Source organism: Centroberyx affinis, unplaced genomic scaffold, assembly GCF_046629955.1.
Source record: "Centroberyx affinis isolate AG114_WGS23_722 - 3 ecotype Tasmania unplaced genomic scaffold, CSIRO-AGI_Caff_v1 ptg000941l_1, whole genome shotgun sequence".
NCBI classification, from domain to species: domain Eukaryota; kingdom Metazoa; phylum Chordata; class Actinopteri; order Beryciformes; family Berycidae; genus Centroberyx; species Centroberyx affinis.
The window spans coordinates 65177-88056 of NW_027279515.1; the positions used below are offsets into that span (position 1 = coordinate 65177).

At 39.2% G+C, this 22880-nt stretch overlaps 1 protein-coding gene across 1 annotated transcript in view; it reads right to left on the reverse strand.

Annotated features, from left to right (window-relative positions):
* Positions 1 to 1226: 1226 nt before the first annotated feature.
* The window catches only part of LOC139646012 (prolyl 4-hydroxylase subunit alpha-2-like), a 30958-nt gene continuing 9304 nt past the window's right edge, over positions 1227 to 22880 (reverse strand). Inside the window, exons 2-15 of the mRNA XM_071521908.1 lie at positions 22199 to 22298; positions 20351 to 20447; positions 19204 to 19355; positions 17605 to 17742; positions 14602 to 14841; positions 11545 to 11741; positions 10349 to 10525; positions 9974 to 10044; positions 9454 to 9553; positions 8145 to 8198; positions 7084 to 7149; positions 5117 to 5185; positions 3532 to 3631; positions 1227 to 2353 (exon numbers count right to left, since the gene is read on the reverse strand). Coding sequence (XP_071378009.1) covers positions 2283 to 2353; positions 3532 to 3631; positions 5117 to 5185; positions 7084 to 7149; positions 8145 to 8198; positions 9454 to 9553; positions 9974 to 10044; positions 10349 to 10525; positions 11545 to 11741; positions 14602 to 14841; positions 17605 to 17742; positions 19204 to 19355; positions 20351 to 20447; positions 22199 to 22280 — 1614 coding nt within the window. The 5' untranslated portion in view covers positions 22281 to 22298 and the 3' untranslated portion in view covers positions 1227 to 2282. The remainder of the gene's footprint in view (positions 2354 to 3531; positions 3632 to 5116; positions 5186 to 7083; positions 7150 to 8144; positions 8199 to 9453; positions 9554 to 9973; positions 10045 to 10348; positions 10526 to 11544; positions 11742 to 14601; positions 14842 to 17604; positions 17743 to 19203; positions 19356 to 20350; positions 20448 to 22198; positions 22299 to 22880) is intronic.

Genomic DNA, 22880 nt, shown 5'->3' on the forward strand with positions numbered 1-22880 from the left:
AATTCTGAGTTTAATGTCAGAATAAATTGGTTAATCTCATAATTCTGACATTATTCTCAGAATTCTGACTTTAAACTCAGAACTCAAATAAATTTTTCACGTGACCCTAATCGTCTTCCGTAAAAATTACTTTTACTTCCTGGAAAATGGCCTATTTTTATTGTGGTGTCCTGGTAGACTTCCATAAAAAATTCCAACCCAATCACAGATTTTTAAACAATCCTCCTATAAAACCTGCAACTTAAGTGACATGTAATTGTGTGCATTTTTGGGTGCTCACCCCGAAAACCCTGTTTCCTTCCCCTAAGACTCCATGGCTGGAATTGATCAATTTTATTCATTTATTCATAAATTCACAAATTATGCATTCATAAATTCACAAATTATGCATAAATCAGTTTTGAACTTTTTCTTTTGAACTCAGTGTCTTGCTCCAGTTGTAAAATGGTCTCTCTACTCACTATGTCACCAAGTCTCTTTCCCAAATAATGGAAACAGAAGTCTGACATCTTCATATTGTTGTTGCAAAAAAGATAAAGAATGATCTGATGATGCTCAAAATTTAGTGCAATGACTAAAATGAGTCCAATGAAAATGTGATTATATAGGCCTACATTCTGACATCTTTTCATGGTCTGTAAGAGAAAAAATGTGAAGTGAAGTAGTCCATGTATGATCCAGACTAACACTCCACAGCATTATACAGCTGCATTCAATATGGTCAATTATGATGAATAAATGGAGAAATAAAGAGTTGAAAAAAGCATTAGAAAATACACTTTTGGGGAATTCTGGCTATTAGTTCTTCATTAGGTCAGTAGTTGCAATTATGAAAAGGTTGAAGAGGTATAGTCCAAAAAAAAATAAAAAAATTAGTAGGCTACTGCTTGGCTTCAGTAAAAGAGAAGTAAAGGCTGTCAGACTGGGTAAAGTTTAGTATATAAAGAAAGTTGTGTGCAGAAAATTAATGTATCCAGTGGAACATCCATCTGATAAATACTCCAGGGTAGTAAGGGACTTTTTAACCAGGGTGAAAATATGATATGATAAATATGATTGGCTGAGAAACCACCTGCGAAACAAGTTAAAAAAAACAAAAAACAGACAGTAAACCTTTTTAATAAAAGACACTGTTTATTGAGTTCCTCGTTTGTCATCTTGTAGAAAGAGCAACAGATGTAATAACAGTGTAATAATTTAAACAGACTACATAAATAAATGGCCGTGATTTGGATGAAATGTAATTCTCTGTAATGGTTGACGGTGCCAATAAAAAAAAAGCAAAGGAACTATAGAAAATAAAGTGACAAGGACAATAGAGCCATTTTTTTTTTTTAAATCATAATACAAAGTTGTCATTATGTCTGCTTATTGCTCATTCTCTAGAGCCTTTTGTGTGTGTGTGTGTGTGTGTGTGTGTGTGTGTGTCTGAATGGTCTACGGTCACTCAAGATGTTTCTCCCAATATTCCCTGATGTTTTTCTTGTCAGTAAAGAGCAGAGGGAAGTTATTATCCTTGAGATGGTTTGCCAAATTAACCTCTATAAGGAAAAACCCGTCCCAGATCAACTGCCCAAACACCAGCCCTCAGCTATACTGTACATGTCAGAAGTCCTGGGTGTGTTTGCAAGCTGATACTCCTGAGATTTGGCAGCACACCTCCCAGAAACTGCCAAACAACTAGCAAATATGTTCAGACTCTGTGGCATTAGTGAGCGGTGATGACAACACTTTTTGGATCCTGAAATGTCCTTAAACCATCTTCAACTTCTATAATATCTGAATAGTAAACAAATTATGATTTAATTCAGTGAATGCTGATAAAAGATATAAAATGAATGCGTGACTGTGTGTGTGTGTGTGTGTCTGTGTGTTTATAAAAAACAAGATCAGCAGATCAAAATGATAACGTTTCATATCCAACCTTGTGTTAGTCAATTGCATGTATATAAATTTAAATTTCATTGATTTATTTAATTAACTTTAGAGAAAAAATGCATGACAAAGCAAGGAGTTAAGAGAAATAAGTTCTGCCTCTTCTGATAAAAAAAGATATTCTCCAGCCAGCAAAGTTTACTCTCATATCCCGTTTTTGGAAGTGTTCCCCATAAAATCTTAGTAAATAATAAAAGGCAAGTCTGGGGAGAGCACGCTTATGTATGTATTGTATGTTTGCATGTTACATGATTGCCAGAATGAAGGCACTACCGGTGTTTGGTTTGTGTTGATGTGTGTGTGTGTGTGTGTGTGTGTGTGTGTGTTCAACAGGTATGAGGCGAGCTTCAGTCCACTTCTGTCAGGCCGCAGGGTCTCCTGAACTCTTGTCCTCGCTCGTGAATCCACTTGTTTGACACTGAGAATAGAGAGAAACTGTGTAAGTACTAAGAATAGCCAGGCTAGTAGAGGAACAGGTATAGTATGCCAAATAATAATAATATGTTAAAGGGTAATTCTGGCCATGGTGAATGTTACGCACAGAGGCACTCTCTCCCTTATGAAATTCCTGTTTTTGTTGTTTTGTTTTATATTGTGTGGTAACATGTAGCTAAAGGTTTAGGGTTAGGCTTAGGTTTTGTAGATGTCCTTCATTTTCTAAATTTTCGAAACAGGTCTCATAGTAGATAAGAAACAAGCTTTTTTATTCTCATTAGGTCCAACTGATTTGTCTGACTGCATGTTGAAGAATAAAACTTGCTTACGTAGCACCTTGCTGTAATCCATTTCACAAGAACAACTTTCAGATGGAAAAACTCTTTTCCTCAGCTGAGAGACTTGAAATGAGGCGGGATGTAACCGCAGAGGATGTTAGTGATTGGTGAAAAGTTCTGTCTAAGGCGGGACTTCCCATATAAACAATGTTGTTCCAGTGTTTCCATTTTCGCCTAACGTCATAAACACGCCTGCTCTTGCCCCGTTCGTCCAATGAGGGCTCTCTGAATGTGTGCACTAATTGAAAATGGTTCAATTATTATTGTGTATTTGGATAGGAACTACTATTCATTCACCAAAGTTTTTTTATGTTTTACTAGGCAAGGCCTAGCATACATTTTTTGTACATTACTACACTTAATTTTCAATCTCAGAAATTTGGTTTTGATATTGTTTGGAGTTGAATGAAGGCATGATAGGGAAAAAAAAGTCACATGATAATTTTTTCTCTGATAATTGCATCTGATAATAGAAATCCACTGGGATTTTTTGAAGGGAGAGAGGGCTCACTGGAAAATGGACTTAACATTCACTGTGGCCTAGGTTGTCCTTTAATAAAGAAAAAGAATACAGAATAGTGAAAATAAATGTTAGATCTTGCTAGTTAATTCTAAATTCAACTCATTGTCATCAATTTCGCTAGAATCATCTAATTCTCTTCCCAGCAAATAATGATGGGAATTTAATAAATTCCTGTCAATTCAATTTCAGCCAGAATCGAAATCTGACTCACCTCATTTACTCCCTATTTATTGTTAATGAATCCAAATCGAATCCGCCTCATTAAGTTCATATTTAATGATAATGTATCTGAATTTCCACTCACCCATTTACTTCCTACTAGCACAGGACAGGCTGCATGCCTGGTTCTGTAGTCTCCCTCCCCGCTCTTGAACAGATTGTACCAAAACACCGCGGTCCCCTGCGGAGAGATGAGACAATCAGGAACATGAGGGAAACACACAGTGTGTAAGAAGAGGAGCAGGAGAGAGACGATCCAATCCGTAACGGGACAGATGCTAGATAAAAGTCGACTTGGAGCACGAGTGGAAAAATGTCCCCGCACTGGATTCACGCTGAGAGCGGTTTATTGCAGCAACATACCGAACCAAGTCTTCTTCAAGCAAACACTGGGTTGCCTGACAACTACCATATAGCTTGTCTCATTGCAGTAGAGTACCACACAAGCACTGCACAGCGAGTAACACAACTGCACACATGTAAACAAACACTAGTCAAATATTCCCCAGGTTTCCCAGGGTTCAGACACTGAACCTTGAGTTCTGTGGTCCTATATTGCCCGAGTCAGACTCGAGTCACAATTTTAATTGCTTGAGACTTGACTTGATGCATGAATAGAATATTTGAGACTTCACTTGACTTGGGACTTGACTTTGACTTGTACTTTGATGACTTTGAGATCTTGTGTTTGTGTAAATGATAACCCACCACACAATTGAATTTAAATTCTGTTTTCAGAATTTGTATGGATTGAAGTTGAAACTGATTATAGAAATCAAACTCATGATGCTCTTACCAAGTTTTTATCCGATTACTGTAAAACGAGACTGCATTGAAAAGTCCTAGATATTTAGTTTTCTTTAAGATATTAAATGAATACTGACTGGATTTGTTCTGACATGATTTGCTGTTCTACATTTAGACTTGGGACTTGAGTTGAGACTTGTGACTCGAGCAAAGTTGACTTGGTCATACCTCTGAGTATGGTATATGACGTGTATATGATGTAGTATGGTATGTAAAGCACTTTGAGACATGCTTGTGATAAATGGCTATATAAATAACCTTGACATGACTTGACTCATCATTACAGCTTTGTTGAATATTAAATTCAGACTCTGTTATTCAGAAATAACAGACATCACAATGTGTTTAAACATAAACACATTGTGAGGTCTGTTATTTCTGAATAACAGACTAACAGACCACTGTTCCACATCTAATCATATCAATCTGCTGTCAACAAGTCTGGTCAGTGTTGTTTATGTCTACTCAAATTAACTGGCAACATCTTGTTCCAAAAAGACGTTACTCCTTGGCTACTGCTGGACTATGTCTGGCAGAAGCTTGTAAGTTACTTTAGCTGTAATTAAATCACTTTACATCCAAATGTGTCAATGATTGATGTCTTTGATAAGCAGCCATGTAATAAGTGGGATAATGTACAGCGAGCTTCGCATAATTTAGTGTCTTAGATCACACTGTTGGGGCTTTTTTTCAATTATGACCAGCTCCCAAATGTCATATCTTATTATAATCTCTGACTCTTTCTCTTTCTCTCACACATACACACACACACACACACACACACAATCACACACACACACACACACACACACACACACACACACACACACACACACACACACAGACTGTTGTGTATCACCTTTCTAGGCCAGATTGCTGCTCCGAAGTCGGGGAAGACCGTTGCTCCTCCTGCCTCGACATCGGTCATCTGCCAGAGAGAAAAGAGGACAACCTGGTTGGAAACCTTCTCTGGGGTTTCCTGCACTCTTAAAAAATACACATTGGTATTCAATGACCCACAAAGGACATATTATTATAAAAAATCTGTGTATCTGGTTTAGGACAACACATTTGATTTACGTTTCAGAGCAACTATAATAACATACAGTATATGTTGCTATTAACATACGTTTAGCTGAAAAGTAAAACAAATGTAATGAAGCTTAAAACACATCTTTTTTGAGAATATGGGTGTAGATCTGTGAATACCAATGGGAAAACAATTGACAGATGAAATGTTAAAAGGTTCCATGTTGTGCCATATCTATTCGAATAAACTATAAAAAATTAAAGTTATAGTTTGATGTGAGCTGTATGATGAACAACAACAAGGTCCCAAGGATTATTAAAGGATTATTGCCCAAAATCAACTACTGCAGTCCTGCATCAAAAACCTCTATCCTGCTAGAGACAAGGTGGGCACAAAGTGGTTTCATACAGTCTGCCATTGATATGATACAACTTTACATGGAACTGGTGTTTAAGAAAGTTGGTGTGTGGATGGCCAAGCAAGTCATCGTTGTTGAAGATAAACTTGTTTATTGTTTATGCACTGGGAAAGTCTGTAAGTTTTTAATCATCTCTGAGCCAATACCATTCAAGTACAGTTATTAGATTTAGCAGTTAAGCTGATATATCAATATCTTCTGCAGAGTGATACTTTTATTCACCTTATATAACCCTATTTGCTTTATCTTGTTTATATTATATTTTCTGTTTGTTTTTTTTGTTTTATATATTTTTCTTTGCTGTGTCCTGTTAGTATTTTGCTGCTCCCCATGGGGATCATGAACGTTTCATTGTATGATATTTTAATCTTGATTAATTTAATTTAGTCAACACACAAGTTTTACATCCTGGACAGAGATCATTGTTGTAATAAAGCATACCCATAACACCCATAACATGCTGCAGGCAGGGTGAACAATAAAACAATCAATCACTCATTACAGAATACAATGACTGCTATTCTTCAAAGCCAGCCATCTCAAGACATTTTTTTTTTTTTTGTGGAGACAAGATCTTTTTCTTTTTCTCCTTTTGGAAACAGATACAGTTCGGTGTTAGCAGGGGTAAAATCAAAGTGGGTTCTGTACTAGGTGTTAAGGGGGAAGGCCTACAAGACTCTCCACAACATGTACTGGAACTGATTGACAGAAAGACTTCATCTATCTTAAATTTACATGTTTCACAGCTTTTTGCCCCATTACAACCAGTAATGCAACGTTACAACCCATAGGACGGTGCTGCTACACTGCATGTCAATTGGCAGAACACTATGAAAGTAGGGATGGGACAATACTGTATATCGAAATTCAGTTTATCGCAATACAAAAAAGTGACGTATCGTGGGGCAGAAAAATAAATCGCGACATTAGCTACATTTTATTCTGCTGTAGTAATCACAAGACGGCTTGCCTATCACAATTTCACAAGCTCTCCATTGCAATTATATTATTTGCACTTTGTAATGACATTTTAAAATTGTCGTTTGCATTCTAGCAAGACAATCCTATTGCTCGAAAGACTTGTGGCTCAGAAATAAACATAATTCTGCACAGTCATACTTTGTTGTCACTGAATTTGAATTTATTACGTCGTATCGTTGTATCGAATCGTGAACCCCGTATCGCGTATCGTGTCATATCGTGAGATAAGCAAATCATCCCATCCCTATATGAAAGTCAATCAATCCAAGTCCAAGATTGAACCAGAGCTTATGTATGCGCCCAAGAAGCTACGATATGAGAAGAATGATGGAGCCTACTACAAGGAGGTTTGCCACTAATGGCCTTCAAACAACGGCGACTCGACGCGCATACTTACGTAGTTCAAAAAAGTGGCCACACGATTTCCAGTGCCTAATCTTTTGAAAGCATCAGGTTCATCTTTCTATGAAGATAAAATTCAAGAGTAAAAACACATGGTTTAGACGGTTCACTCACACACACAGGTACTTACGTAGTTGAGGTAGGTAGCAAGTCTATTTCCATCGACCTTGAGGCTGTCAAAAGGACGCTGCAACAGATGGTTGTAACATTTAACCGGGCGCTGAAAAGACTCACACAGGAGCCCGCCACTAAGGGCACTAACTCACAAATATAAATATAATGTATTTCATCATCTGTCAGAAACATACAAAGGATTAGGGCCATGTGAAAAATTTGAGTTCTGAAAGTCAGAATTCTGAGAATAAAGTCAGAATTCTGACTTTGTTCTCAGAATTCTGAGATTAATCTCTGCTGTACTCTAATACATTTTTCACATGTGGCCCTAATTCACTTACAGTAAATCAAAACTAATATAATGAATACTTGAATAATTTGTTGAGGTGAAGATGTTTCAGTCAACAAACCAGTTGATTTCCACACAAGACATTAGCTATAAATCATTTGCGTCAGACTATGCATTGCTCCCTTTGGGATAGTGATACAATAACAAAGTCTGACATTTTTGTTGAAGGAAAACAACTTCATAAGTTCATGCTATGACCTTTACCTTAGTGGGGCCTCAGTGCAAAGACATATAATATATATTTTGAAATCAATCATGCTACACCAAAGGCCAAGCCCCAAGCAACTGCACAGCTGCATATGGAACTATGCCTGGAGATCGCTGCCAGATATAACACACGTGAGGTCACCTAAGCACAAGAGTCAGGAGGAACATGCCAGCAAACTAGAGTGGGAAGCAAGTCAGCTGCCTCACTTGAACCCTCGCCTGATATGCCTTATGCAGTGTGCAGTTTGTGCATAGAAACAGAGTCACCACAGGACAAGCAGCATGCATATACTTTTACACACAAAAGTATATGCATGTGAACACATGTACGGTACACGTGTGCTAACATGTAGGCACACACACTCATATACACAGAGTGCACTTACCCTCGAGAAGTCATAATGCGGCTCATACTGTCCTCCAACTCCATAGTTAGCAACCTGGTCAGCCACAGACAGAGGTGTGTTATAGAAAAACTACTATAATATGTTCCAGTCCAATCAAAAATGTACTGGTAAAACAACAAAGAGCAAAGAATTTGTTGATAATAACAATACTTGTCCAGCTCAAGTCCACATTCTCTGTGATTCTGACACTCCCCTTTAAGGTTTATCCAAAGTTTATCCAAAGCCTTTTTTCCCTCCTTTCAACAGGTTCATTGTAATCTAATCTTATGGAAAAACAAGTCTGTGTGTACTAATGTGTGTAACTAATCAAAAGAGTTTGTCTATTGTTTTGTAGGCATCTAACCTGTAGGTTGATTACAGGTTTGGTTGGTTTAACATACTGTAGGTCTAATGGTATTTTCTCTTGCCATATGACCTGGTAGGGACATTTTGACGAGTGAGTAAGATTTTAAATTGCTGCGTATTAGAGTATCCCTTAAGTGAGGTATAGCTATCCAGAACTATGATTCAGAAGAAGCTAGGAAGTCTGTCTGCCTGCCAACATTGAATCAGTGGCCAGAAATTTGGTTTTTGGCTGTGATTGGACTTTTGAAGATCAGGTTAAGATGTTGTACGGTCTTGTTTCTTTCAACTGGCATATGTATCAAAAATCAAGGTAATTTTATCCTTGGACGACTTAGAGACAGTCGTTCCTGCTTTTATATCATCTCCTATAGACGTTTTTAGCAATTTAGCGTCGTTACACTGGTTGCAGTCAGCTTTATAATTCATTTTAAGATTTTACTGATTATTTTTAAAGCTGCTGAGTTATGTTACAAGACCTTTTATCCCACTATCAACCTGAATCCATGAGATCCTGTGGCATGGTGATTCCCCGGCCTGGATTCAGACTAAAGCTGACCGGGGCTCCTAAACTAGAGAAACAACCTTTTTTAAGAAACTCAGTCTAGCTAAATGAGTGTCATCTTTTTAATCTCTTCAAAAGGTTAATTTCTATAGACTTTCTTCTATGTAATGGCATATCTAAATCTGTCTTTGATTCTTTTTTATCCATTTTTATTGTTTCTTTTATTTATTTTTGTCCATTGCTATATTTATTTGTCTTCCATATGTTGTGCTCTTTCTTCTGTTGAATATAAATACAATTTTAAATAATATTATGATTATTATTATTGTTTATAACAGTGAAAGAAGGCATATCCAATTGCTTTGTAAAAGTCAGTCAGATTTATATGAATACATCCAGCATATGATGCTGTGTTGTTATTACAAGCATAAATGACAGCACCTGTAGTAGCTCAGCAGTCTCTACTGTAAGGCCGGTGATGTCTTGTATTCTCTGGTTGACTCTCTCTATGACGGGATCCTCCTCTCCCTCCAGCCACGCACTGGAGAAACACACATGCACACGTGAACATGTGCATGCAAACATACACACGCACACACACACATACACACATTCATACACTTAGCACCAGAAATCTGTGATGTCTATTTAACTTAATAAGACCTGGAAGTCTAGAAAGCAAGGGTGGCCATTGAATGTGATGCAGAATAATACCTCCATATAAAACTTAGCGTGTTATAGGTGATATGAAACTGGAGAAGTAATAGTACTAGTTCATTCTCCCTAAGAGAAAATTTGGGTAAGAATCTTATCTTAAAATCCCTTAATTCTGCCCAATGATAAAATAGTCCAGGTAAATGTATGACCCATGTCAAAACATCATAATTTTATCATAAGAGCATGAATGAATGAATGAAATCCACAGGAGGGCGCCAAAGAACCGCTGACCTGATGGACTCACCTTTTTGACACTCTGTAGTTAGCTGTGGTCAGAACGCCTGTTTTGGGGTCGCGGACGGTGGCTCTGGCAAGCTTGAAAAAACAAAAAAAACAAAAACAACACAGAGATTAATTAACAAAATGAAAGCTTCCACAAATGTTTCTTGTCCAGCTCAAGTCCACATTCTCTGTGATTCTGACACTCCCCTTTAAGGTTTATCCAAAGCCTTTTTTCCCTCTGCAACCACCCTTTCTTTTTTAACATGTAGGCCGATCTATTTAAATGTGTTTGTCTTGCTGTCTTGTTCTGTATCATCTTTTTTTTTTTACTTGTCCTTAATTGCAATAAAAAAAATTGCAAATTAAAATGCTAATTTTGCTGTCTTTTGAGTCTCACCCTGGGTTTGGCCAGCTCCTTGATCTTCTCAATTTCATCATGGGACAGGGCTTCCAGGTAGCGCACGATGCGTGGGCTGTCCCACTCATCCTCCTCCTTCATGGGCTTCAGCAGGAGACGAGGGTTCCTGTTACCGTCCTGGTAGCGACAGAACAGGCGGCTACGCCTCGCAACGGTCTGGTGGAGACAGAGGGTGAACAGTTAAAAAATATAATGGAAATATATTCCAAAAATAGGTCAAAACAAATTATTTAAAAGGGTGTCTGTACTGTAAAAATGTGTTTAGGGTGCGTTCACACCAAGCATGTTTGGAGCGGTTTATTCAAACACCAGAGTGTTTACTCCTTTCGTTCGATTCATTTGGGCAGGTGAGAACAATGCAGATCGGGTGGCACCAAATAACCGCCTGAAAATGCAGGTGTTTGTTCTCTTCCAAACGAAATACAGTGTGGTTCGTTAGGAATAAGAACATAATCAACAACCCCAAAACACAAGTTGTTATGGGTATAAGGAGGTAGATGTTGACATAGACACCCAGCAGTTACCCATGCTTGAAACCCTAACATAACAAATTCAGTCTCAACTGATGCTCAAATTCAGCTAATTCTTCATGTGTTCTGAACTGGTATGAACACCAGAGATGGTAAATTACGGAAAAGAGTACAGTCAAATCCATCATACTTAGCTTAAGTTACAGGGACTGGAAATCAGATTTATTTTGACTCCAACCACCTGCTGCCAAAATCTCTAAACTCGTGGGATCACAGGTTGCCAAAACTCTGTCCAATAAATGAGCTACTTGTGAGGCCATGTGACTTCTGTTTATAAGTCCTGGTTTGCTTGTAATTGGGCGGCATGACCCTAAAAGAACCAAATACAAAAGTAGAGTTTTCCACTATGATTTGGACCAAAGAAAATGAACTCTAGGTGTGCTCACACCCTTAAAAGGTAACACTGATTTTGCAAGTGCAAAATGCAGAGCAATGAACTTAAAACTTTTTTGGGATTTTTAGAGTGGGATACAAACAGGTACAAGTGGCCATGAATCACACTGACTGAAAAGTAGAGTCAGATGTCTTTCAAAACAAAGGTCAAGTGTTCTGACTCCCTCTCTCCTATAGGAAGCCTCCTGTTTTTCTCCCCTTTACACACCGTCCCATCCACAACATCTCTTAGTTTTTCCTGCCATGCCTCACCATTTTGACCCCCTCTCCTCTGCAGAGGGCCTCATAGGTCTCTCTCTCGGGCAGATGGTCTTTGGGCCTGGCGTAGGTCCCCAGCTGGATGGGCTCCTCGGAGGCGGGCTGGCGGGCCTGGTTCAGCTCGAGCAGCTGCTTGGTCAGTAACCGCTCAAAGTAGCGCAGGTTTCCTCCTGCCCTCTGGTGGCTGGGGTCTGTCGGTACAGGAGGAGGTCAGTTACCTTTTGGTTAATATTTACCCTGAGCTGAGAAGTACTGGAATAAGCTGGAGGTGAGGAGTATCACATTAAACTGGTTGAAGTTAAATGTCATACTGCTTTGTTTTAAACATTTTTTTTACTTTTGAAAAGTGCAAACCAATGAGTTACAATTGCTAAAATGAATGTGCATGAGTAAAGCTTGAGTAGAGTTTGGCGTTTATTTAGCAAGTTTTACTTTTTGTACAAAAGACAGTCAAAGAGTTACTGTGGACTTTACCTTTCACAACTTATACCAAAGCTTTGTTGATATGAACTAAATGGGAACCATAAAAAATTTTTTTTATAATAATAACCCATCAAATTATTTGCAAGAACCAAAACAGGTCATTTGTTTTTTGGGGGAAGATTTTGTAACTTGCACAAAATCCTAATGATTTTCATTTGTGTATGTTTTATTGAGCTTTTTTTTTTTTTTAAATCTTTTTATCTATGTCTTTATTTTTATTTTATTTATGTAAAGCACTTTGAATTCCTGCCACTCCTGCTACTACTACTCCTGCTACTCAGTTCAATTTGAGTGAAAATCATAAATGATCCATATTCTAGACTTACTTGCTTACTTACTCTGACTTTAGAAAATTTGACTATAAGTAACAATACCTCTACTTGAGTAAGCATTACTCTGGTGAACATCTCTATTCTCTAATGTATATTTGTTGTAAGATGTGATTAAACACATCTGTGAAGACACATGCTTAAAACTTACAATGAGCAATGGGGAAAACAGTAATAACTCAGCTACAGAAAACTCCCCAGGCGATAGTGTCTCTTTCATGAGTTTTGCTTTGTGTTTGAGGGAGTGAAGCACTCAGTTGGATAACAGGGAGAGCACACCCCCTTGTGGTCTTCATAGGAAATGCACTGAATCCTCACTGAGCAGGGAAATTACAGTAGCACAGCACCCAATCATTTTCAGTGTGAGCAAAGCTGCTTCTTGTACCAAAATTACAGGAACCTCAACAATAAACACTGTATGCCAACACCCTAAATACTGACTTTGTTTGGTTCAAAGGCTCCCAAGAGGAGGGAAATCTACAAATCAAAAGTCTGCTGAAATTACCTCCATACCAAGGAGTCAGACCACAGATATCAAAGCAAAACACACTTTAATTGTCAGACTTGCTGAGTATGTGTATGTGCTTTTTTCAACAAATGCTATACTACACTTTCACTATTTATACTACACATTCACATAATTACAAAAATTCACTCCTGTTACCTGCCCAGTACAACCACAGTCTTCTACTACTGGCCATTGAAAAGCTCCACTAGAACAGTTGTGGGTTAAATTTGTAAGCATCTTGCTCAAGGGCACTTCTACAGTTGTTGGTGAAGGTGAGGACAGCGTTACTCATTCACTTTTCCAACTCAGGTTTTGCCTAAATGGTCTGGGGATTCCTTCCCGTCAGTAGCACTTCTCTCGCCATTAAGGTTAGCATTTATTTTATAAGTTGTTCTAAATAACTGGAAAGGTTTACAAATGATTGCGTATAAATGCTTCTTCATTTCCTAAAATGTGACAGCGCTTGGTGGTGCAAAGCAGCTCAAAGCTCACTCCACCTCGGTCCATTTAGCCTGACAAGTAAACGAGGACACCGCAGGCTCTGTAAGGATGGCCTACAGCTGTCAACACAGACCTTGATGCCGAGACTAAAATAGCAGAAACCACGACCACTTTCTCTGGACGGGCTACACCCTGCGACTCTGGCAAACATAGGAGTCTGCTGTGGTGAGAGGGGGGAAGGTAAGGAAATGGGTACGACTCAAAGACAGGCAGAAGGCGAGAGACAGCCCACCAAATACCATCTAGGTGCCCTTTGAGTGAGACACCTGATCCGTCTGCTCAGTTGCCAACAGTAGAGGACTGCGGTTGTACTGGTCAGCTGCCTGGTGTCAGTGTGTGCTACTGTAGAAGAAGAGTGACAGAGTGCGCTGAAGCATTTCAAATGTGCTCCATCAACCTTCCCTGGATAAATAAAGGTTAAAGCTGCTATTTTATGTTTCTCAAATTTAAGACTATATTTCCCATGCTTCCTGTTGCAAAGTTGATGTTGCTACTTGTCCCCATTCCCTCCCTGGCGTCGCTCCGTATGTGTTTGTTTTTAAGAGCAAGAGGAAAGATAAGAGCCGATAATGGCTCTTGATAATAGCAAATATGTATTCGGACGAGCAAAGCAAACTTGAAGTAGAAAACTATGCAGTTAGAATAGTGGAACTGGAACACAGTTGTGTTAATTGCAAAGTAAAACAGTTCCTGTTTTGTGCTGTAAAGCAAAATCCGACCTGGTGGCACACAATGTAAAATGCAGTGTAGAGGCTGGTAGAGGCTGCCAGTCTTGTCGCTGATGGTCTCGTTTGTTTACAGTAATTATACTGTCTCAAAGTTAATGTGGTAATGATTTGATGATGTTACAATATAAACCTTCAAAAGAGAGAGTCAAAATAGTAAAAAAAATAGTAGTGTGGCTGACACAGCTGTGAGACAGAGGGCAAGAACTGAATAAATAAACAAACAAATAAATAAGCGAACCTGAGGAAGCAACAAGTGAAACACGTTGTTCGCTCCTTTTATAAGCCTATTTGCTGTAACAAAATAGCTGTGATTACATTTACATTACATTGATTACACTGCAAATCCTCAGAGTGTGTGGTTGTATAATTTCTTTATATAAACAAATAAAAAGTTTGAGACAGAAAGAGAGAGCATGACTGAATATGTACTAATGTGTATGTACGCACACACATAGATTTGACCATATGTCTTCTATGAGTGTAGCTTCACTTTCCGCCTTACCGATAGCCACCAGGCGGCGCGTCAGCTCGATGGCTCGAGGCAGGTCTCCCATCTGGTAGACGGAGTAGCTGAGGTAGTCCAGGACGTCGGCCTTGGAGACCACCGCCTCCTCCCCGGCATCCACCTGCCTCAAGGACTGCTGCATCCACAGCACAGCGTGGTAGTAGTCTGCGTCGTTGTAGGCCGTCTTTCCCATGTCGAAGCAGTCGTCCACTGTCAGGAAGGCGTTGGAGTGCATACCTGGGGCAGGATTCGTTAAATACTGCAGTTATAGAATTTGAATATTGAATATATTGATGAGTTGAGGGTTTTTTACTTTACTACTTTTAAGTATTTTGGAGGGAGGAGGGAGGAAATGATGTTCAGTAGTTACAAACGAAGGCACTTTGGGAGCTAAAATCCAGAAGTCACCTGGGTTCTTTGCCATCTTAATCATTCACAACAATGGATAAATAAAGGTTTGATTTTTTTGCCACATCACTGGGACTCAGTCAGTGATTCATGTGTTTGTTTATTGACGTTTCAATCCCCAATAGGATCTTCGTCAGGTAAAATTGTTGGGATCATTCAATGAGACTCGTGAGTCATTTCTCTACAAATTAGATGCCTGTGGTGTACGCAGTTTGGCTCAGCAACAAACAAATGGCATGTGTGTAAGCACTATTAGAAACTTATGTGTTTGTTTATTTTACAGCTTTACTTTTTGTTATGTGATCATTACCCATTACGAAGGGCACCACTAGGACAAAAACTACTCAAACAGCGCTTCCATTTTTTTTCTCATGCTCCAAACAGTATTTGGATTTAAAATGAGAGCTGCTTTTATTTGACTGACATATGAAACAAAGCGAGGCTTGGTTATTGCTCAGATTCCACTGTATTTTGGGCAAGGTGATGAATGGTCACAGGTTTGATCCCTGCAATAGACATATATCATGTCCTGTAGGGCTGAATGATTTTGAAAAAATATCTAATTGCGATAATTTTGACTGATATTGCAATTGCGATATGATTTGCAATATTAGAGGGAATGATAATTTTTGTATCATTATTCTCATTTTCACTGAAAAACATATTAAAATGATTATGGTGTGATTTTTGCGGGGATCTGTACCAAACAAAGATGTTTTCTTAAGTCTGTAGAATATGATGTGTAGACCAGGACATCTCTGCAGCACGACAATATTTAATTTAAAATGGTATTTTGACACACATTTAACAAATGTTGCACCTCCTGCGATTTGAAAATTGCAGTAGGCCAGATTGCAATTTCAATAAAATTTCTATTAATTGTTCAGCCCTAATGTCCTCTCACCTGCTCCCTCTTTGTAAGCTGCTGTAGAGAAGAGCGTCAGCTAAACTGTAAAAATGTAAATGTATTACCTTGAGTCACTAGCCATGTGATTTGTGGCCATTTTAATTTCTTCACTATACACTGCTTAAAGGTATATGGTGGGCAGGTCGAGATATGTTCACTGAGTCTGATAACTAATGTTGCTGGATTCCGGCTCAGCATGCAAACACATCGAGTCGTGTGACACAGTTGCACGCATGCAAAAACAGGCGTGTGCCTCATTCAACAACACAGACACGTACAGGCAGAAGCATGCACAAGAAGTACACATACACACCTTCCTCTCTCCCACAAGAACTCTATCTTTCATTCTCTCTACCTTTTCCATTCATGCACACACACCCATGCAGCCACACGCACACACACACATCCTTGTACTTTAATGCTTATGAGCACATTCCATTGACTACATTCATTCCCGAACCCTCAACCCTTAACCTAACCTAATCATAATCCTAAATCTAATTTTAGCCCTAAACCCAAATCCTAACCCTAATCTAATCTTAACCTTAAAGGGTCTATGTGTAATTTCTGGTCCAATGCTGGCCTCTATTGTTCAGTGTTGTCATGACAACAACACTCTGCCCTCCGTAGAGCGAGACCATCATCAGCAAAGGTTGTACTGTTTCAGAACCAATGAACGTGAATGTTCTGTCATGTTTTACCAAGTTTTTTTTATTTTTATTTAAAATTTAAAAAAAAATTGACATCACCACGATTCATATCGTATTGTGAATTTTTGGAACATATCGAAGGTAAGGAGTTGCTATATTGTGTGTGAAGTAACACCACTTCCCCCGTTAAAATTTGAGGATGATGATATACAGTACATGCCGAATTTACCAGAACACCCTACCGATTAGTAATGAAGTCTCAAATTATATTTTCCGCTGTGTGTTTTTTGCCGGTAAGCAAGGCAAAAACAAAAACAATTTTTGAACGGACCTTGGCGTGGTAGGAGGGCCTTCAAACAACAACAGAAACATCATCCTCGGCCCGCCCCTGTGTTTTTGAATGCAGAAATCTCTGCAGCGCTGTTTCACTCACTACCATTCGGGAACCTCTGCTGATATTTACTTGTCATATTATGCTTCAGGAAAGCAGAAATATTACACATTTAACCTTTAACACTAAACTAACCTCAGCCTGAACTCTTACCTTACCTTCTCCTCACATTTATCTTCCTCTTGTCTTTTTTCCTTATCTCCATTGACCTTGGGTTAATGTGGGTGGAGCTCTTTTTTTCCTCCCTCAACTAGATAATCTGAGAAAGATAAAACCTGGGCCAAAACATAATGCAACACCAATTGTATTGTTAATCCCCTTACTTAACATAAACCTATTAAACATTCACCCCAAAGTCCTAACCCTAAACTAACTTTGACCATAACCTTTAGCTTAAACTTGCCCCTTGAAGAAGTGAGGACCGGCCAAAATGACCTCACTTCGAAAAAATGTCCCCACTTCAAAAGTCTAAAACTCAAACTGGTTCTCGCAAATACACCAGAGATTACGGGTGGGTGCAGCTTTCCTTCCTCTCTTTCTCTCTTTCACATGCCTACTACTCTACCTCTCTCAGTACGCTCATTCTCTCTCTCTCTCGCACAAACACAATCGATGGACGCTCTCCAGGGAGCAGCCGAGATTACCTGGCAGCTTTCCCTTAGAGAAGCTCTCAGAGTCCAGTTTGTACGTGTCCTGGAGACGCATCAGCGCCTTGGCTGCACCCTTCTCGTCCTCCTCGTCTGGGAAGTACTGTCTGTGCACCGACATGTTGGAGATGAAGCCTGGAGAGAGAGAGGGAGAGAGAGAGAGAGAGAGAAAGAGAATAAGAGAGAGACGCGGGGGATGTCAGGGTGTTTTGGGATGCTAGAAAAATAAATGATTAGTCAGTCAATGACTCACTAAATAAACCAAGAGATAATACCCAGCATTAGTAATGTTATCCTTTGTACATGGGATGTACCTAAGATTAAGATAATTAAAGTAATAATCCACAACATTTTCATGAAATGAAATGCCAATTTCGCAACTGTGTATGACCAATTGATAAAATACAATACAATACTGATTCAACCTACACCCAGTTCATCAAAGCTTTTACTTTTGCTGTTCCAAACTGGTCCGTGTTTCTTGGGAAAAATCCATGGGAAGTGAGTGTCTTACATTGCCAGTAGAAACATCGGTTTGTTTGGAATAAATAGCCACCATGGCTGAACAGACAAAGAAAACAGCGCCAACTACAGAAATTCAAAGTTTATCAACAGAAAATCCAAGGAAAAAATTTGATTGTTTGATTATCAAGTGATCTCTGGGAAGTGCAGTGCAAAAAAAACCCACAGCAATGACCCCTTAGTACCAAAAACAAACAAACAAAAAAAACAAACAAGAACTTGAGGATAACTACTTTAAGAATGCAAACTGTGGTGAGACCTGAAGCATTTCAGCTGCTCATGCTGCTTGTAGGAAACAGTCACATGTAGTGCAGGACAACTACTGACTAATACTAGAGAAATCTTCTGGAGAAGTTTTATGTGGGGCTCTCCCCTACTTCATCATCACACATCTGACATCCCACAGATATCACCATCTGTTGCTGGGCCCACTCTCTCAGAAAGGACAAGAAGAATATCTCAACAGTGAGTATGATTCATAGCTGCTCAATGGTATTCAGAGGAGGTACCTTGAATATAAATAATTGAGCCTACTCATCATGTCTGATTGCCAAAGCTCCAAGTTTTCTCTCTCACTCTCTCTCTCTCTGACTCTTTGCCACGTATACAAGCTGACTTTTATGACACGCACACACACACACACACACAAACACACACACACACATACCAATAGACAGTCACACTCACTTAAATCTGCAAAGGTATCTGCAAACAGATATGGACACCCACAGAGACGTGTGCACACATGTACTGTAGGTTACCAAACACAGCTGGACTTCAGCCTAAACACGTACAGACACCCAGATATAGACACAATCACACACACACACACGCGCAATTAGAATGTAGGCTACAAGCGCACGCACACACACACACACACACACACACACACACACAGAAAACATGGCCAAAATATGCAATATGCAGAGATAAGGAACAGCTGCAGTTGAAAGATGGCAACCTGTGTTCTCTCTCTGTTAATGTGGGGGAGGTGCTTGGGACCAGGGGTAAAACCAAATCCTTCTAAACACATACACACACACACACACACACACACACGCCTATCCTCCCTACCGTCAGAGGGGTCTTGCAGCACCAGGCTCTCCAGTTCTGACCACTCTGTGTTGAGCCTCTTCATCAGCTTGTAGGCGTTGACAGGATGGGCCAGGTAGGCTTCAGGGTCGGAGGTCGACACTCTGGTCAGGACGTCCAGCTTGTTGGCCCAGCTGAAACACAGACAGAGAAAGTGTTGTTGCGTCATGCATGAAGAGAATACTTGGGACTTGACTTTGGGTTCTGGTGACTTGGGACTTGACTTTGACTTGTATTTTGATGACTTGAAAAGGTTTCTAAAGTCTTGACAAAAGATCTTGTGTTTGTGCAAATGACTTGGACTAGTGGAGATTTGCTCCACTAGACGACTGAATTTAAATTCTGTTTTCTGAATTTGTATGGAACGATTGAATGTACTGAAGTTGAAACTGATTATAGAAATCAAACTCATGATGCTGTTACCAAATTTTTATCCTACTAAAACCATTTTGCATTGAAAGGTTCTAGATGTTTTGTTTTCTTTAAGACATGAAATTGATACTGGACTCTGACTTGACATGTTCTACATTTAGACTTGAGACTTGTGCCTCAAGACTTGAGGCTGACCTGGGAGTCAAGCAAAGCTGACTTGGGCACACCTCTGGTTGTTACTACTGTCAAAGCCCCCATTATACAGATATGCAAAATGCAGCCATTGTAGAAGTACTACTTTTAATGACACGCTTGCTGAACCAATGCACCAATTTGGCTTCAGTCACTAAAGGATCAGCAGGTTTTGCTCTTTGTCAGCTGTTGAAAGTCACAAGGAACAGTCTGGAAAGGAGTTGGTTGACAAAGACTAGAGTTTTGTGTTGCCTCTTTATTGATTAATCAGATATTAATTGGATTCTTGTTGATTTTTCAATGGCTAACTTCAACGATTTTCCTCAAAAGGTGAGATAGTTAATGTTTTATTTCAGGATTAGTGGAAAATGATAGGAAAGAGAGCAGAGAGAAAAAGAGGGATGACATGTGACTGGGGAGTGTGGGATTCAAACTCACAACATCACAAGCACATGGGACACGCTCTAGCCTGTCGTTGCCACCGAGACACTAACAGGTCATCATCAAGATTGTCATCAAGTTACAGGGAAGCTCATCAAAGGAGCAGTGAAGTGTCAGGATGTACCTTTTGACTGCAGCCAGTTTGGACTCCTCCGCTTTTATGTACTCCTTCAAAGACTGGACCAGCTCCTTTTCTGTGTAAATGAGGTCTGTCATCTGGCCTGCAGAGAGGGAGGGAGAGAGAGAGAGAGAGAGAGAGAGAGAGAGAGAGAGAGACAGAGAGAGAGAGAGAGACAGAGAGAGAGATGAGAAATGAGAAGTGTCAGTGCTGTTGCAGCAGCAAGAGCTTAGCTAAGATTTTAGTGACCTTTGACATTTTATGACATGTTTACATGGCATTTTATATTTTATGACATTTTAATACTTAATTTTTAATACTTTTTAAAGCCTTAAATTGATTTATTTTAAGACTTTTTCAGACTTTTTAATAACCCGCAGATCCCCTGTATCCGTGGTCAGTGAAAAGAGAGAATAAAAAAAGAGAGAATCACGACAGTCATGAGAGAAAGTTTGATATATGCTTTGCTTTGATGACCCATAAAATGTATTTCTGGTAACACCGTTTTGCCTCAGACTTTGGTTGAGTTAAAAAAAAAAATCCTCACCCATTAACTCTGAAGCTTAGATTGTATAGTATTACTCAGCAAACCACAGTGGGAGTTTTACCCATGAGCCTTTGAGGCAGGGGTTTGGGATGTTACTGCTGCTGTAGTTTGCACAGTAAACAATTCCATGGAAACGCTCAACCGTGATGAACTCGCAGCGGTTGCCAGGGAAGAGGAACAGTCAAACGGCTTCATTGATTTTGCAGGCAGCTAGAATAACTCTGGAGCCAAATGCAATAAATCAATTCTATTAAAGTGACTGCATCAAGTAATAGGATGCAAGCTGGCGGGTCTAGTGGGAAACTTACTACATAAGCAGTTTGTGCAAATGACTTGTGTTAATTCCACTTATTTACATATTATACGAAGGAAGGCAATTGTAGGAAATGCAAAGAAATTGATTATGGGGGACCTTTACATCTCTTCTTATAATTTATATTGTGCGCTGAGGAAGATGTAATCGAAATATTTGTGACAAGTTTGTATACCATTTTTGCACCTTGCGCTTGATATTTAGAGCATCTGTCATGAGAAATGTAAAAAACAAATAAAACAAAAGTACTTGAAAGCCTTTGTGAAGAGGATTTTTTTTGGAATTCAGCATTGTATAGATTCTTCAAGTCTTTTTTTTAAGAGTTTTACATTAGACATTTTTTACTTACTTACTTTTTTTGTTGGGGTTTGGGGTTCTGTATCTCACCTGTCAGTAGTCAGTAGTTTACTTTTCTTCTTTCTGTGCTTTTACCATTGTAATAATCACTATGTTTTAGCATGCTGCTTCTGTGTTTTAGCACTGTGCATAAAACCTGAACTAAATCGAAATATCCTCCTTAAAGTTATTCAGGGCAGTTGCGTATAAAGTCAAGGTCTACTGGCTTCCTAAATTTAGGGAAGTCTCGCCACTTCCTCCTTTTAAACCCTTAGTATGGCCAGGAAAAGACATGCAGTCCTGAGCTCAAAACTATGTTACATTTAGCTGATGCTTCTGTCCAGAGCATCAGTGCTACAGTAGTAGAATAAGCTTCATTTTTTTAGATCACAGATATTGCATACAGCCAATAGCAAAGGTATTATGTTACTATCATTTTATTATTATAACAGCCTTTGGCACTTCTATAGTTGCTCTTTATGTGCTAATGATTTCCCTCCCTACTGCTTTTGATGTGTAACTTAAAAGTCTATCAAAAGGGATTTTGTGGTAAACTGGGACTAAGAACTCGCCATATTGGACCAAATGAAAGCAGAAAGCAGAGGACTATTAATTGAAATGGAAAAATAAAATCCTTCACACAGATCTTCATGCTTACTTATGGAGGTGAAGATGTCTGCCTGTGCGGTCCAGCAGCAGCAGAGCAGAGTCCAGAAGACTAACGACAGGAACTTCCTCATTCTGTCTCTTTCAATCACCTGCAATTACAACCATAATCACATCATGCCACAACGGATTTACATCAATTTAATCAGATTTCCACTGCTACTGCTAAAGATACTCCTGTATAGAGACAGGATACATCTTCATCAGACTCTTACACAGACTGTCAGAGCGCATAAAGCATACAAAGGGTACTTTTATCAATTGGTGGCTGTATAAAACTACGGATCCAAGATGTGTACGTGTTTTGGATACACTCTTTGATTCAAGCTATGTAAAAGGCCATATAAAGATGTATCCATGTAACATACCCAACAAAGTAGACCATAGAAACCTCAATCATTGTTTCTCGATCGCAAAAATGTCACACTGAATCTTCAACCACACATACAAGCAAAATGCAGTTAGCCAGACTAAGCCTAAGCCAGCAGCTTTTGTATGATGCTGTGTTTCCTCGCTGGATTGGCTGATGGTCTACCGATGTTGTGTGTTCATAGTTTCCAGTGGGTTTCCTCTAAATGGGTCATTAGTTCCTGCTGGGAGGCAGGCTGCCTCATCGCCCTCTACGCTCCGGTCGCTTGAACAAAGAATGACGAGAGGACAATGTCGTCACTCAG